We start from the raw sequence: 15,032 nt of genomic DNA, 5'->3' as shown, positions 1-15,032 counted from the left end.
TCTGTGCTGTGGCTCTAAAGAGACAAAATCTGTTGATGGGACAAGGTGGACTATTAATTTTGTTCCATGGGATACCGTTTCTATTGTGGTTTTGTGTGTGCTTGTGTCTGTTTGTATGGTACGATTTTTACTTAGTCACATACTGTTTCAGCTAGGCCCTTGTTTTAGGGCCTCAGATRATTCAGAATGGTATGGGAAAGAATAATGTAGGACACACTTTGCAGAAAGTAAAAGGCATATATGTGAAGGTATATATGTGAAATAGACAGGAGAGTAGTAGAAGAGTGGGAATGGTATGCTCTCGTGGTTAGGAAAATTGGCCACCATGAGAATGGGATTCTATCCCTGCCTTTACCAATAAGTTCCTATTAATGATGGCCAAATTGCTTTGACCAAAATTTTCCATTGGCCACTGACTTTGGATTATTTGAATTTTCTACAGTGGGACAGATTGGCAGACTGCTCTCCCAGCTGCAGTTTAAAATCATTGGTAGTGTGCTTTGGACATATAAAATGCTATACAAGTACTAAGTGCTGAGAAAAATCAGTATTCTAATATCAGTATGCTAATTTCTCAGATTGGGAACCCAAAATCCATGGAAAATTTTGCCATTTTTGCACACTGTCTCTGTGCCTAGCTTTCTCTTTACAAAATGGACATGTTAGACAGGAAAAAGCCACTTCCTGAACAGCTGCTGAAGTCAATTAACATTTGTGAATCACTCGGATAACACTGGTGAAAGCTCTAAAACACTCATGAGGAAATTATTAATTTTCCTTTTTAGTATAATGTCATATTAAATTTTTAACAATTCATTTATTAAATGAAGCATGAGTCCTGTAGAAAAAATAATGTGCAGTTATGGAATGAGCACTGTATACCAGGGTATTCACATGGAGAAAACAAATGAATCGCCAGTGAAACTTTCAACTTGAGAAATGTTGACCTTGAGTGCTTGAGTTTACTGTATTGGGAGGGTGTTTATGTTACATTTTTAGCATATTCAGAGGAGAAGGAAAGGTGAAGTTTTTCTTGATAAAATATATTTACAGAAAGATTTTCCTGTCATCTGGGCGATAGCAAAATTCTTGATGAGCAAGTTTTGTCTATGGCAGGGTTCCTGACCAAGAATATCATACCTCAATTTATTCCCATTAAAATCAATAAAATATTTCATATTGCTTGCAGAAATGTTTGTGGTGTGTATTGCAACAAGTATTTGGTATCCACAGTTCAGAACTGCTTTGGGCCAATGGGATTGCAAAATATCTGTCATCTTTGGCTGACAGCCTAAGGTTGCCACAGCAATTTTTCTCGTTAATGAGTAAAATAGGTGGTGTTTATAGAAAAATAACTGTCTCATGAGAAGCTGTGCAAAAAGTTCCATTCAAAACCATTCTGTTTATATATAGTTTTGTTGTTTGTTTTCTTTTCTTTTTACTTACTACTGTGGACATGTGCATGAAAACAGGATATTTCTCCTTCAAATTGCAGTCGCGGACAGAATAGCCACTATGCCAAAATGGAGCCAAGCCACTTCAAAACAGTAAACTACTCTGCTCGCCAAATCTTTCTTCTATGTATGCAAAGTTTATAGCACTTATTTTCCTACCTAAATTTAGGGAGTGTTTTTTTGCATTAGTTCTGTAAAACCAGCAAACCAATATGGATATGATAAAATGATAGTGTAATAGTAAATGTATGAGAAGATGAAATGAGTAAAGTAACAACAGCATAAATAACATTTATGTTTTAGTATTCACAGTGACAGGAGAGATAAAAGTATTTTTGTTATGTGTGCTGATGTTTTTTATTTACACAGCTTAGAAACCACGATAAATACTCAAGAGAGAAATAAATAGAAGAGCTAAGTCTTATTTTGGCTGATGGTAATCAGTAGAATTAGTAAACACAGCCTTCCTTTAAGGGTGGTTGTGGTTTTTGTGATGCCCAAATTTGACTCTTCCAATCCCAGGCTGAATTTAATACTCTACCAATTAAGAAAGATAGACTAGACATTACTTTTACTGATAAACATCATATTTCTTCTGGTAGCTGTAAGTTCAGCAATGTTTTATAATGCCATTAAGATATATTTTAGGGGTCCAGTGCTTACTCGGTGTACATTAGCACCTGTGTTCCTGTATGCATTCACATCACCTGAGGATCCAACCCGAATGGCTTAGTCCTTGGCTCCAGGTCCATCTGGGTGCAGCTGCAGGCTCCTGATTGCCCAGATAGTCGGTGCCATTAATTTCTCTGGCAGGAATGAGCAGGAGAGTGTGTGTGGCTTGCTGCCACATCCTCAGCGCCTGTAGCCCTGGTACTAGAAATACCGAAGGCGGGAGCGGGAATGGGAGAGCGCCACCACGAGAGGCAGCCCACGCCGGAGCCACCTGCCAGCTGCTGGGCCTTCTGGAGGCTCGCTTGCCCTGGGCGAGGAGACCGCAGCAGCTCCAAGTGTGCTTTTCCGCTTCCTCTTCCTCTCAGCCTAGGGTGGTTCCCTGAAAACCGATACGCGTCTGGGCAACATCCCTTGGAAGAAGCCTGTCCTCTGCTTGTACAACTGCAGGATTTATATTCACTGTACTAATAAGTGAATTTTCCCTCTCTGGTTCATAAATGGAACAGCAAGATTTCGGGATAGGTGAACCTAGTCCTCTGATTGTACAGATTTTCAGAGAAATTAGCGTGGACAGGCTTCTGCCTACACTACATGGATCATGTTTTCCAATATCATGAGTGCCACAGCTTCCCAAAGCTACCAGTAAAACTTTAAGACAATCTATTTTTCTTATTTATTTGACTAAATAAGTATTCCACAATTCTGTTCTATTGTATACAGCCAGCATTTGGCTCTGAAAGCCCAATTACTGAATAATCTCTTTATCTCCTTGCAGCCACATGACTTCATGATTTGCTCATAAAAAAATAATAAAAACTCTGCAGAATGTATGTGAGGACTCCCCTCTCGGATGTAAACTGCCTCTTTTTGGACATGCCAGTTCACAGCACAGAAGGGGTCCTGTATAAACTGTAGAAATAGGGTATGATCTGAAGAAATGTGGTGAAGTTGAGAGCACAGCCCAAAGTCCTACAAGTTACCGTGGCAGAACAAAGTTTACTTTCATAAATAAATACCGCTCTGAAAATTAACTTGCCTTAGGTGACAGTTATCTTTTGTGTGAAATAACCTTCCTTGGGGGTTGAGCAGGTGAGAATTGTCCCTCAATATCCCTTCCCTTGCAGGAATTGTTTTATAGACTTCATCCCACACTACAGTCAGGGTCTATTTGCTAAGGCTGAATACCATACAACCATGAGTTAGCTACATCAGGACTGAAACAGCAGAGACATCAAGGGTACTCTGGAGGAGTTTGTTACGTCTATGCCAATTTTATGGCTACTTATTGCATAGTTTGACGCTTGAAAACTTTTTTAGTTGTTTTTAGCTTAGGCAAATAATAATGCATGTTCATATTTTCCCATCCTTTTTCACACTGTTGTAGTGTTTATGCAGGATTGTGGCCCAATGAAATGTTTTCAAAGTAATTCAGCATAGATCTGGGCAGAATTTAGTTTCTTTTGTTATCTTTTGGTCATCTTCAGTTTCCACCAAAAGTGTTTAGTGCTGCTTTGGCATATTGTTACAGATTTTAACAGCAGGCAGATCACAGTAATAATATGCTATAATACATGAAGTAAATGTATGATAGAAAAGTAAATATAAAACAAACAAGAAATACAGTCTTGGGGACTAAATGGGCCTGAAATTTGCATGCAGAAGCAATGCTTTGTAGGTGAGCAAAGGAGTATGAGGAATGGGATATGAATTTCTTAGAGTCTTACTGCCACAAATATGTCAGTGGTGCTGAGTCAGCATGGGAAGAGTGCAATAATTTGCTGCTGATTCAAAAACCGGTAGCTCACTGCTACCCTTCTGGGTGATGTGGAGGGTGTTTGCCGGAAATGTTGATGACTAACCTTTAAGAACTCTGGAGAATTCTAGCTACTTTCCGTGGCTCTTCAATTCTTCTGTTGTGCTGTTGCATTCCAGTGGCATTCCACCGAAAACAATGGCATGGCGCAGAGTCACTGTAGTAGTCAGCATCAGTCCAGCAGCCAAAAGATTTAAATGTTACCAGTCATTTTTTTAAAAGTTTCAGTTAAAGAATTCATTTACACTTGAGAATTCAAAAATATTGCTTTTGCATTGTCATTTTTTGCACAACAGGTTAGTATGTATAGCAAATATATATTATATGCACAAATGAATATTTAGCAGTATAGTATACACTCCTTTTGTGAAGGATTTCATCTATAAAATATTATTTTACTGTCTTGTTTCTCCAGCATTTTTGCCTGCTAAAAACCAGACCCTTTTCTTCCTTTCTTCCTCCCATCTCTGTTTATGTTTTTCTGTGTAGAAATAGATTAAGTCATTGTATGGATGATTAATTTCCTGTTAAATTATCTCTCTTCCTGACCTCCAACCTTTCTCTGTTTTTATTGCCAGCTCATGGATGTTACGACTGTAGGGTTGTGCTAACTGACCCCTCTGGAGTTTTCACTTCTCCATGCTTCCCCAATGATTATCCCAACAGCCAAGCATGCAAATGGATCATCCGAGCACCTCATGGATTCATCATACAGCTAACGTTCATCGATTTTGACATTGAAGAAGCGCCAGGCTGTATTTATGATTCACTAACATTAGACAACGGAGAGAGCCCAATGAACCTTTGTGGCATCACTGCCAAAGGATTATCATATAATTCTACTGGAAATGAAATGATTGTGTCTTTTAAAAGTGACTTTAGTATCCAAAAGAAAGGTTTTAATGCCAGCTATATACGAAGTAAGTAAACCTAAAGCATTTCATCCCTCTTACAGCTAAAATGTCCTGTTGGAAGGAAATTTCCGATAAGGATTAGAATGACACTTTCTAAAGGAACCAGAAATGTTCCATGAGAAGGGAAGGGAAGACAGGAGGTGAAGAGACTTCAAGATAAAACAAAAGAGTGTTCTTACATATATTTTTAACTAATTCTTTTTTTGTGGATGAAAATAATTTATTCTGGAATGTGACCTCCTCAAGTGCATTAGAAAAATATTTCATCTGCAAAGATTTTAGGCCTAACAGTGCCTCTTTCTGCAAATTTATGCTGGATGGTTTTGAAGCAGGACACCTCACCTTCATGCCAGCCTACCTGCAGAAGGACATAGAAACATGAAGGAGAGCACCAGAGAGAACTTAAGTCAAGCCAGAAACAAGGCCAGCCCAGACCTCTGGCCCAGTGAAACTCCCTGCAGTGGGGAGAAGTTTATGCAAAAGGCAGAACTTTCTCAGGGCTCCTTCCAGCCTCTAGAATAAACTCTCTCAGGGATGAAGCATCTTTGCAAACTTGCTACCTTTCATTCTTGTTCCTTGACCTTTCTTTCTCTTCCATAAATGCATATCAATGCTTAGATTTTAAAAAGCCTAACAACTACTAAACAAGACACTCTTCTGCCCATGCTTTCTCCTCTGGGAGAAGATGAGACTACAAATAACTGCTAATAACTTGTTGCTTAAGACATTACCAGAAGTTGCTTGGACATGACAGTAAAGAACTGCAATGTAACAGAGAGAGTTAGGATGATTGCTGGCAGGCCCCATATGTTACTCTCCATTCACTCCACTTGAAGTTTATAGTTTACAATTGCATACTCTCAGAAGGCTTCCTTTTTGTTGAAGTCATACACCCTAACTTGGATACTAGTACTGTATTAATCATTTATATTATTTTATCACACTTACATTCTTTTGGTTGATTAAATGCTGTACAAACACAGAACAGGCAGGTTTACAATTACCTCTTTAGCCACAAACACATCTTTCTTATGTAAAAAGTTATTTAAATATTCATTAAACATACAGTATTATTTAAAATAAATAATAAACCCCAGAAATTATAAGACAAAATGAGTCCTGATTATGCAAACAAAATTTGTGTGCAGTTCTGAAAGAAAAATGGAATTACTGTATCAGGGGAGCTAAAAATGTTTCTTTCCATTCAGACCCTTCATTGCTGACATAATGAGTTTAGTAATAATTCTGGGAGCACTGGTTCTTTTCTGGAGGGGAAAGTAAATTTTCTGAAAGGTTTCTTTATTTAAAGATCTCAACTCTTGCTGTACTGTAAAAGTCATAAAATCATGCGGATCATAAGTTGTATCAAATCAGATTATGCAAAATTATTTATTTTGTTATTCCTCTTTGATATCTCATTTTTTGATTATGATTATAAGCAATAAGGTGACTTATAATAGGAATCAAAAGATGGAATATTACCCTCAGATATGTTCAATGAGGGAGGAGGGGGCCATGGATATGATCAGAGAACCATTTGTGTATATATACATATAGGTAATGTATTTTTATGAAAGCAAAGATAAATTACCTCCATGCCAAGTTGATTAGTACCTTACCTTCATGGATAGAACCACTACTGTTAAATAGTTTGGGAAGATGTTCTTACGTTTTGAATAAGAAGGCTATTATCCAATGTGAGTAAAGGTATCAGTGACCTTCACCAGTGATTTATATTTTAGTGTTTCATATATATATTCATTCAGGCACTCCATGTTAAGGCCCGCTGTTAGGTTATCTAGACTAGGGTTGCTGACTTTTGATTCATTACTACAAATCTTAACTAACATCTTGATTTTGACCTTGGCTGCCAGAAGAGCTGGCTATGTGCGTCTGAAACAAATTATAACCACAGGCCGTATTCTGCTTATTGCCCACAGCTGTGCAATTAAACTGAGTTCAGTAGATAGTCACAGACAAAGATCATGGCAATGTTTAACCTGGCAATGGATACAGAAATGCAGTCTGGTAAAGGGATGATAATGTACTGCTTTCCTTTCATAAAAACTAAGTTATAGAAGTATGTAGACAGGAGAACATCAACACACACAAAAATTATAAGACATCTGTGTGATGGATGTCAACCCTACAGTCTGTTGTCCTTACTTACAAAGAATTCCCAAACTATCAGAGGGAAATCTACATCCATTCACTTCAGGCAGGTGAAATAGCATAATCCAAGGAGTTTCAAAGCTCCATTGTCAAACGGAAACGATTATTATTATTGCCAACATCATGCATAGACAAAATCATGAATTTCTCCCAGAGAAGGGGGAACTTTAATCCAGTGTTACACTTACAGTACTCGTACTTTCTTTCATTTCTCAGCAATGATCTTAKGTAAATAATAAAATTAAATAGTTGATCCAATTTTTAGTCTGACAAAGTAATACAAATTTGGAATGTTAAGGACTGTTTGAAGACTCATGGCAGTTTGCTATCTAGAAATGGCATTTAAAAAGACATTAGTAGTACAGCTTAATATACAGTATGTACACAGGGCAAAATATATATGGGGAAAGGCAAATATAAATGAGTAAATGAGTTTGGGGAGGGGACTGACTGAGAATAGAACAGCTTTTGTGTGATTGCTAGGTTTTATGTAGCAGTGGTTCCAAGGGAAGGTTCACGTGGTGCTTCCTGTTACCCGTAACAAGTTGGCTGCCCACACAAGCGCTGACTCTCCTGATTGTTACCTGCTGCAATGCAGCAAGAGCGGATAGATGGGCCTTATCTTCAGCTGCAGTGAATGAATGCAACTTTACTAGTCTCAGTGGAATACACCAACTTACACCAGCTGAAGAGCTGGTGTGTTAAATAATTTTCAAGTAATAGTTAAGTGCATACGTAATAGCTCCACTCRCAAGTAGAAGTTACTCAGTCACCAGAAGGAGCGAAAGGAGAGCCAACAGACCTCTGTTCATACAGCAATGCTTGAGACAATGTGTCATGTAAAAATTAGCACACGGATGAGTAGTACTGTCATATCCCAGATTAAAAGCGCAGTTCAGTGCAGTATTAATAAAAACTTTCAAATAGGCATTTGGTGTGTAGACACTTGCCGACCTCATTAACGTTGGTGCCTTTCCTCCAGTAATACTGAAAGGGTGGTTGAAAGCAGAGAAACTAGAAACAGCAGAAGCCACTGCTCAGGGCACTGAACCATGTTGAAAAGCTGTCAAAGGGTGGGAAAGCAGGTTTCCCCACAACTGATTGTAAAATACAGTCTAGCTACTCCTTGTTGGCTTATGTGTAAAGAGGTGTATGTGATGTGAGACAGCGAGCTGAAAGGGAAACAAGTAAGGTGGGGTCTCTAAAAAGAAGCAGAGGCAGACTTCATGTCATCACAGTACTCCCATAAAAGCAGAAGCAGATTTCAGAACAATAAACTGCCTGTTGCTGGTTGCTCCTGCTGCGTCCAGGCTGCCAAGACTTTTGTACATTTTTCATGAGGAAATAGCAGTGTGTCCAAAAGAAGCCTTGTTTATTATAGTCCAGTTATCTTCCTAACAAATAGTTTAACATAATCCTGTCTATAGTCTAACCACTTGGATGGTAGACCATGGATATATGTATAGTCTCCCTTAGAGAACAACCAGTTTCTCAAATATTAACATCTGATATTCATCAGAATGATGACTGGCTGTGTAACAGTAATCAGGACAGAAATCTGCTCTTAATATCGATGGCAGGATTCCGGTTTTTTGCACGTGTGCAAAATACTTGTCAGTTTTGTCCTTTTGCTGAATGGGGAAGGTTTCAGTGTTTAAATCTGTTCAGATGAGTGCTGCAAAGTTAAGTGGGCTTGTTCAGGATCAGCGCAGTATTCTCATTGTTTGCTTTTCTCCTTATACTGTTTAAATAGGACCAGGTGTTCCATAACCTTCCTGACCACCCTAACACAGGCTGCATGGTTCTTGTATGAATGAGCTTTCTTCTTTTTCAGCTCCTGAATTCTTATACTTCTGGCACATTTTGGAGCATCTTCCATGTTACATAAAGAACCTTACAGTATAATTAACCCATGAAAAAATGCCCTTGTTTTCAATGGAAAGTTTAACGCATCTTCTATCTATAAACTTATTACAGTATACTTTTGCCCTTGGGAAAGGAAAAACTCTGTGAAGTAAATCCAGTAACTATGAAAGCCCAGTATTTCCCCCTCTTCCCACCCATTTCTCCCCTCTTCCCTCCCCAGTTGCTGGGTTTGCAAATAATGGGCAATGCTTTGTGTTATTTAATTATGTAATATATTGGACCAGTTATTTCCTTGTGTGTATCCAAAGTGGTAGTTTGGAGCTCAGAGTCTTTGCAAACGATTGGCAGAAGGAATACACAATACCGTAGAATATGTGGAATCCTTATAGTGTATACATCTATCCTTTCCTAAACATGGCATGTCAGACACCATTCCCTCATGTATCTCACCCTTTCAGATTTAGGGGATTTTATTTCATTCTGAGAAGAGAGCAGGTATGACAATTACTGTATGTGCCATGGTGTCACTTAAAGATCCCAATGGAGACCAGGCATTTACTGTGGCAGTTGTTCTTCAGGCCTAGCAAAAAACAGTTTCTGTTCCAACATATTTGCTATCACAGWATATGAGAGAGGAAGCAGACATTTACTGGAGATGCAGTCTGCCACAGAATCATGGAGGCAGAAGTAAAGCCAAGGTCTGCTGAGACCTTGTCGCTCTAGACAAGACTTTGTGTCACTGTACCTTTTGATACCATTAATATACTCATGGAGAAAAAGCTGAAGTCGTGATGCTGTTTTCTACGTTTGGTGACTGTCATTTTTGCCAGTACAAATGAGAATAGCAAATAATGATTAGAAATGGAATAATTCTGCCAATGCTTAAATACCTTTACTGCAGTGTATGTTTGCAAGAAGACTAGCCACTTCTAGATACTTGTGCAAAATCCAAAACTGCTCACTTGCAACAGTGAACAGCTTGGATATAAATATTCATGAACACACGATTGCAGTATTCAACCAGAAGGCTGCTGGGGATAAAATGAAAAGATGCCTAATGCTTTGCAGAATCCCATTAGCTGAATTCAGGAACAAAAGGCTTCAGTTTGCCAAGGAATGTAATTGAGGCTTTCTTCTATTGCGATATTTAAAAGATGTAAGGCATGAACTTCATTGGTGTAATGCAGTCATGCAGGCAAGTAATTAAAATAATAGATCATAAAAGCAAGTCAAATTATATATTTCAAATAGCTGGTTTATTGCAGTGCCTAATGCACCCTTACTTGATGAGTGAATATTAATTTTATAAATGCTTTGTTGAATAAAGTGAGCTGAGGCAGATTTGGAAATTAGTAGGTAATATTTCTTAATATTGTTCTAAAGGCAACTTCAGGAATTGTTAGTTATGTATAGCACTGCATTCTCCATGCTATTCAAAAGGATTTCTTTAGTTGAATGCATTCCCAAGCTAAGTTCCCCTCAGTGTGTGCTATTGGTTTATTACAGTGATAAAACCCACCTAATGAATGTTTGATTTAATGATACTTTAGTCCCTGTCATTAAACTTTTGACAGTCTGCCTTTAATTCTATCTGATGAATTTTTTTTAAAAAAGATTTTTGTCTGCTCTTGGTTCTAGTTGCCGTGTCTCTGAGGAATCAGAAAGTCATCATTCCCCAGGTTCCCGACGTTGACACCGTGTCTGTGGCAGATACTGTCTCAGTCCCGGAGCTCAGCCAGTTTACGCTGTGCTTTGAAGCAACCAAGGGAAGCAGCGATGACAATGATGACTGGAAGGTTTTCTCCTACAGCARTGCCTTGTCAGCAGAATTCTTCAGTTTCGGGAAGACCACAAAAGGCCATTTTCTGTCAATCTCAGGCATTGAATGCATACTTGAGAATGCGCTGCCCCGAAATGCAGAGTTTTTCACAGGAATGTTTGAACAGCTCTGTGTTGTAGGGGATAGCTTCTCTGGCAGTATAGGTGTATATGCCAAAAGAATCTATCATACAATATACTGTCCAGGTATCTTTGGCAAAGTTATCCCTGGAAATGGGAGACTGGTGCTGGGTTCTAACAGCAATGAAATAAGCTCTCTAAATGGGGACATTTATAACTTCCGCCTTTGGAATTTCACCATGAATGCGCAAGCACTGGCCAACCTCAGCTGTGATGTGAAAGGAAACATTGTCGACTGGGAAAATGAATTCTGGAGTATTCCAACTTCAGCACTGAAAGCTGAAAACAATTTGAGTTGTGGTGAGTATGTCTTGCCAAATCTTTTTTGCTTATTTTCCCCTCACACTTCTGCATTGTGCTGAAAATATGATATACCAGCTAGGAAAAAGAAAAAGTACCTTTCTTAGACTTTAGCTCTTTAGCTCAACTCTTACCTACACAGAGGCTTTGAAAGGGGATAATGTTGATTCCCAGAAGAAAAAAAAATCCCTGAAGTATATTGAGTTGCTGGTTGAAGTAATTCACAGAAAAAAGTTCTTGCTAAACAGTTGCTTATTAGCATTCTGCTCATATGAAATGAGGGCCACAGGAAAGTTCCTGCTAACCTCAAGTTACTCTACAGTGATCTCTAGAGAAAACTTTTCTTGAACTGATCGTTGAGTGAATGTTTTTGTATCTGCCCTTTGGCCATTTAAGGAGCACTTCTTAACATTGTGCTGTGTACACAGAGAGCCAGTAAAAGCAGCTGCAAAACAATAATGCATACATGATGGAAAACTATGAGGAAGAATTAAATTAGAGGAGGCAGATAGAAAGGAAGAGTTTTAGATCAAAATATTTTTTATCTTCCCATTGACATATTTTCAGCCCTTCTTTAAATTGTTAATTATTGAAGGTTTTTCTTCCTGTGGATTACTCCAGAAGATAAATTCTAATATGTAGTCCAACTTATTCTCATTCCATGATTCAGACACTTGTTGATTCGCAGAAGTGCCCAGGAATAATTTTTATATATGTATGTGTTACATGTAGTTGAAATTTTTCTCCTGGAAATTATTTTCTATTAAAAATTACTCAAAATTAAAAAATCTTTGACAGTTTGGACCAGCCTTTTATTTAAAAAAATTGAGTGAATAGTTTTGCCTAGATAAAACTTTAGAGATATTTAGATAATTTTAAAATGCATAGTAGAAAACCTGAATCATGGCCAGCAGTAGCCTATTCTGTGCACATATGATGTTAGTGAAAATCTACTGCTGCAAAACTCCACATCAGCACAGTTTGAGCCCCTCTAGTGTAGCAAACATACATTTGTTAAAAAAAAAAATTGTTTACTCAAAGTAAACAATTACAAATCCTGGTTCTCTCTGAACCACATGGGGTCTCTCAGTATCTGATGTTGTCCTCTCCCATTTTGCCTTCTTGGTCCCCTAAGAAGTTATTATTTTCTTAAACCATAGTTTAAATGCAAACCTCTCCTCACAGAGCGTCTGTCAGAGTTCTGGGAATCCTTAGCTTAAAACAGAAGCTAGCATGATTGAGGCCTGCTAGTTGCTGTATCCAGTGGCTTATGAGGGAATAGTTTRCTGAAACCAAACAGTGAGATCTTCATTCACAGCTGGACTGACTGGGACAGCTCTCAGCATGCCTCTGATAAAAGATTTAAGCAATACCTGTATAAAAGCATGAGCAGCTAGATGCCTTAACCCATCTACTAGGACAAACAGAAGACTAATGTAAATGTTAATCATGACTGATGAGGGCATTCTGAACACAAAAGTTGCTTTTTCATCCGTATGAACTGACCTAACAGAAAGTACTTAATTTCCCAGAAAATCTTACTTCTTTTACACTGTTCATCAAGACTACCACAACACTCTTACTAAACAATCAGGAAAGACATGGGTAAATGCTGTGGTCTCGTCTCATTTTGAATGAAATATCTTGTCCTTCCTTTCTATTAAACACTGTACAGCCTTGTGGAACAAAAGTAATATCATTGCTATGTTCATAAAAATAATATACTTATTTGTTATACTACAGCACAGATTTATTCTTTGTGATGTCATTGTTTAGTGGTTTCCTTACAGCAAAACATTATTTTGGAAAATGTATGTCAGCATGATTATATTAGCAAGAACGTAGGCCCAGGTTTTTATACATGCTGCTTCATGTGTATCTTGTACATAAGCGTTGTTATTTCCTGTAAGGAAGCCTGGGAGAAAATTTTTGCTCCCTAGTCAGTCTTTTTCTTTCAAGGATGTTAAATAACCACTATGATACAGGCTTTCCCTAACCCGAAAATACTGGGTGCAATACCATTTCAAAAATTGTTACCAATCCAAGAGATTAAATTGTTAGATTTTTCTTCCCTTCATCTTCCTGAATAAAAGCCTTCATTGTAACCAACCTTTAACATAAAAGCTGATGAGTCAGAGTATCAACCATGAATAAACCACTGACAGTGGTGAGATTACTTTCTCTGATTGGGCTTCGTTTAGCCTCAATGGAAGGATTCATTTAGAAAAGATATTCACTCAGTTCCAGTAATGCTTTCCTAGGAAGCTGCATGTAACTTAAAGAAAAAAAACAAAAAACCAAGCATTTAGCAGTGAACTCAACATATTTGTGTTTGAACGACACTTGCATTTTTCAAGGGCTATTGTTTTCATGATTTTTCAGACAAAGCTTCTACAAGTAGACTTACTGAGCATAAAAACACTGGCAAATTGTTCCAGATAATCTTTTCATAGTTTTACCTTCTCCTCGTTTATTCCTTAGACTCATGATTTTACAGCTGTGCAGTCATCGTGGGGTGTTTCTGGAAGACTTGACAGGATTTTGTTTTTATTGCTGTACCTTAGCACTACTTGTATTTAAAGGTATATATACACTGCAGTATTCACAGCCTGGGTAGGCATATCCAAACTAATTTTGAAAGCAGCAGCTTAGATAGTGATAGCAGAGTAACCCCATCAATACAGAGCTCAGTGCAGACAAACTGATTGGTATTTAATCAGCTTTTTGTATGGATTTTGCAGCCTGCCATGGCTACACATGTAGCAGGATATGACCTACGCAGTTTAAGGCTAACTTGCCTTTATGTCTGGTCGTGACTGTAATCACAGCATTTTCTTCATGTGCACTTCATTCGAGTCCTTCATTCCCAATGGCTGGCATAGTGCTTAATTTCACTGGCAAATTTAACTTGGGGTGGGATCTGTCCTTAGGCAGCTGAAGGATGGATGTTTAAGGCTGAGCTAATTACCCTCAATGCTCTTTATGATTAGTGGAGTGAAAAAGGCTTTTCCAAAGGTCAGTTAATCTCACATTGAAATAGATGTCTCAGTTAAGTGAGATGGTTTATGCTCTATGAGTGCCCCTTTCTCTGGCTATAAAGAACGTCTAGCATGACAAGTGCCGATTTGGATGTCTGAGTTTTAGACATCTAAGGTAAGTGATATATATCACACACAGTATCCATAGTACAGCAGATCTGTATCTGCTGTTCACATAACTTGGCTTCATAAGGTGGCTTTTGCCAAGTATATGAACAGTTTTGAGATACTTATCTGCTACTGATAGAAGTATCTGTTTGCATCCAGATCGTTATGCTTTCCTGAGTGCATACTGAAGGAAGGACTAGTCTGGCTGGAATTCAACCTGATTAAAACCTTAAAAAATGTTATTTAATATATTGACTGAAAATATTCCCCTTTAAAGGGTACAGTCTTCTGACTTAGGTGTAAATGTAAATATGAGAATTATGTCAAAAGTGGATTTTTTTTAGTTTAACCAACTGAAATCATGATTTTTTAAAAAATGCTTACTGAAGAAAATATGATGGTCTGGAGATTTTCCAAGCCATCTTTCAGGTGATCTTTCACTGATACAGAAGCAAGAGGAGCAGGAACTTACAGCAGGTTTTGATACTGACTGTTTAATATTAGCAAATATATTTTGGAAAAAAAATCTGACCCATAAGTTGGTTATTCACTTAGAAGAAGCTTCCTGCAGTTTACTTTTATAGAAGTAAATAAATGTACCAAGGAGGTGGCTCATAAAATTTTCCTGTATCTCTTAAACCATTAAAAAAACTCCTGAGCTTTAATATCAGTAGAGGATCACATATTTTGAATTCTGCCCTATATTCAGTCAACAATGCATGTAATAATATCCATC

The 15,032-nt window shown here is 37.9% G+C and overlaps 1 protein-coding gene across 1 annotated transcript in view; it reads left to right on the top strand.

The window, feature by feature from the left end:
* ADGRG6 (adhesion G protein-coupled receptor G6) overlaps positions 1-15,032 on the top strand; it is a 113,592-nt gene that overhangs the window by 34,606 nt on the left and 63,954 nt on the right. The window contains exons 2-3 of the mRNA XM_026088877.1: positions 4,518-4,859; positions 10,530-11,150. Of these exons, the coding sequence (XP_025944662.1) occupies positions 4,518-4,859; positions 10,530-11,150 (963 nt within the window). The remainder of the gene's footprint in view (positions 1-4,517; positions 4,860-10,529; positions 11,151-15,032) is intronic.

This window comes from Apteryx rowi, unplaced genomic scaffold, assembly GCF_003343035.1.
Source record: "Apteryx rowi isolate R43461 unplaced genomic scaffold, aptRow1 scaffold_792, whole genome shotgun sequence".
NCBI classification, from domain to species: Eukaryota; Metazoa; Chordata; class Aves; order Apterygiformes; family Apterygidae; genus Apteryx; species Apteryx rowi.
This window is presented reverse-complemented; position numbering and strand designations above follow the sequence as displayed.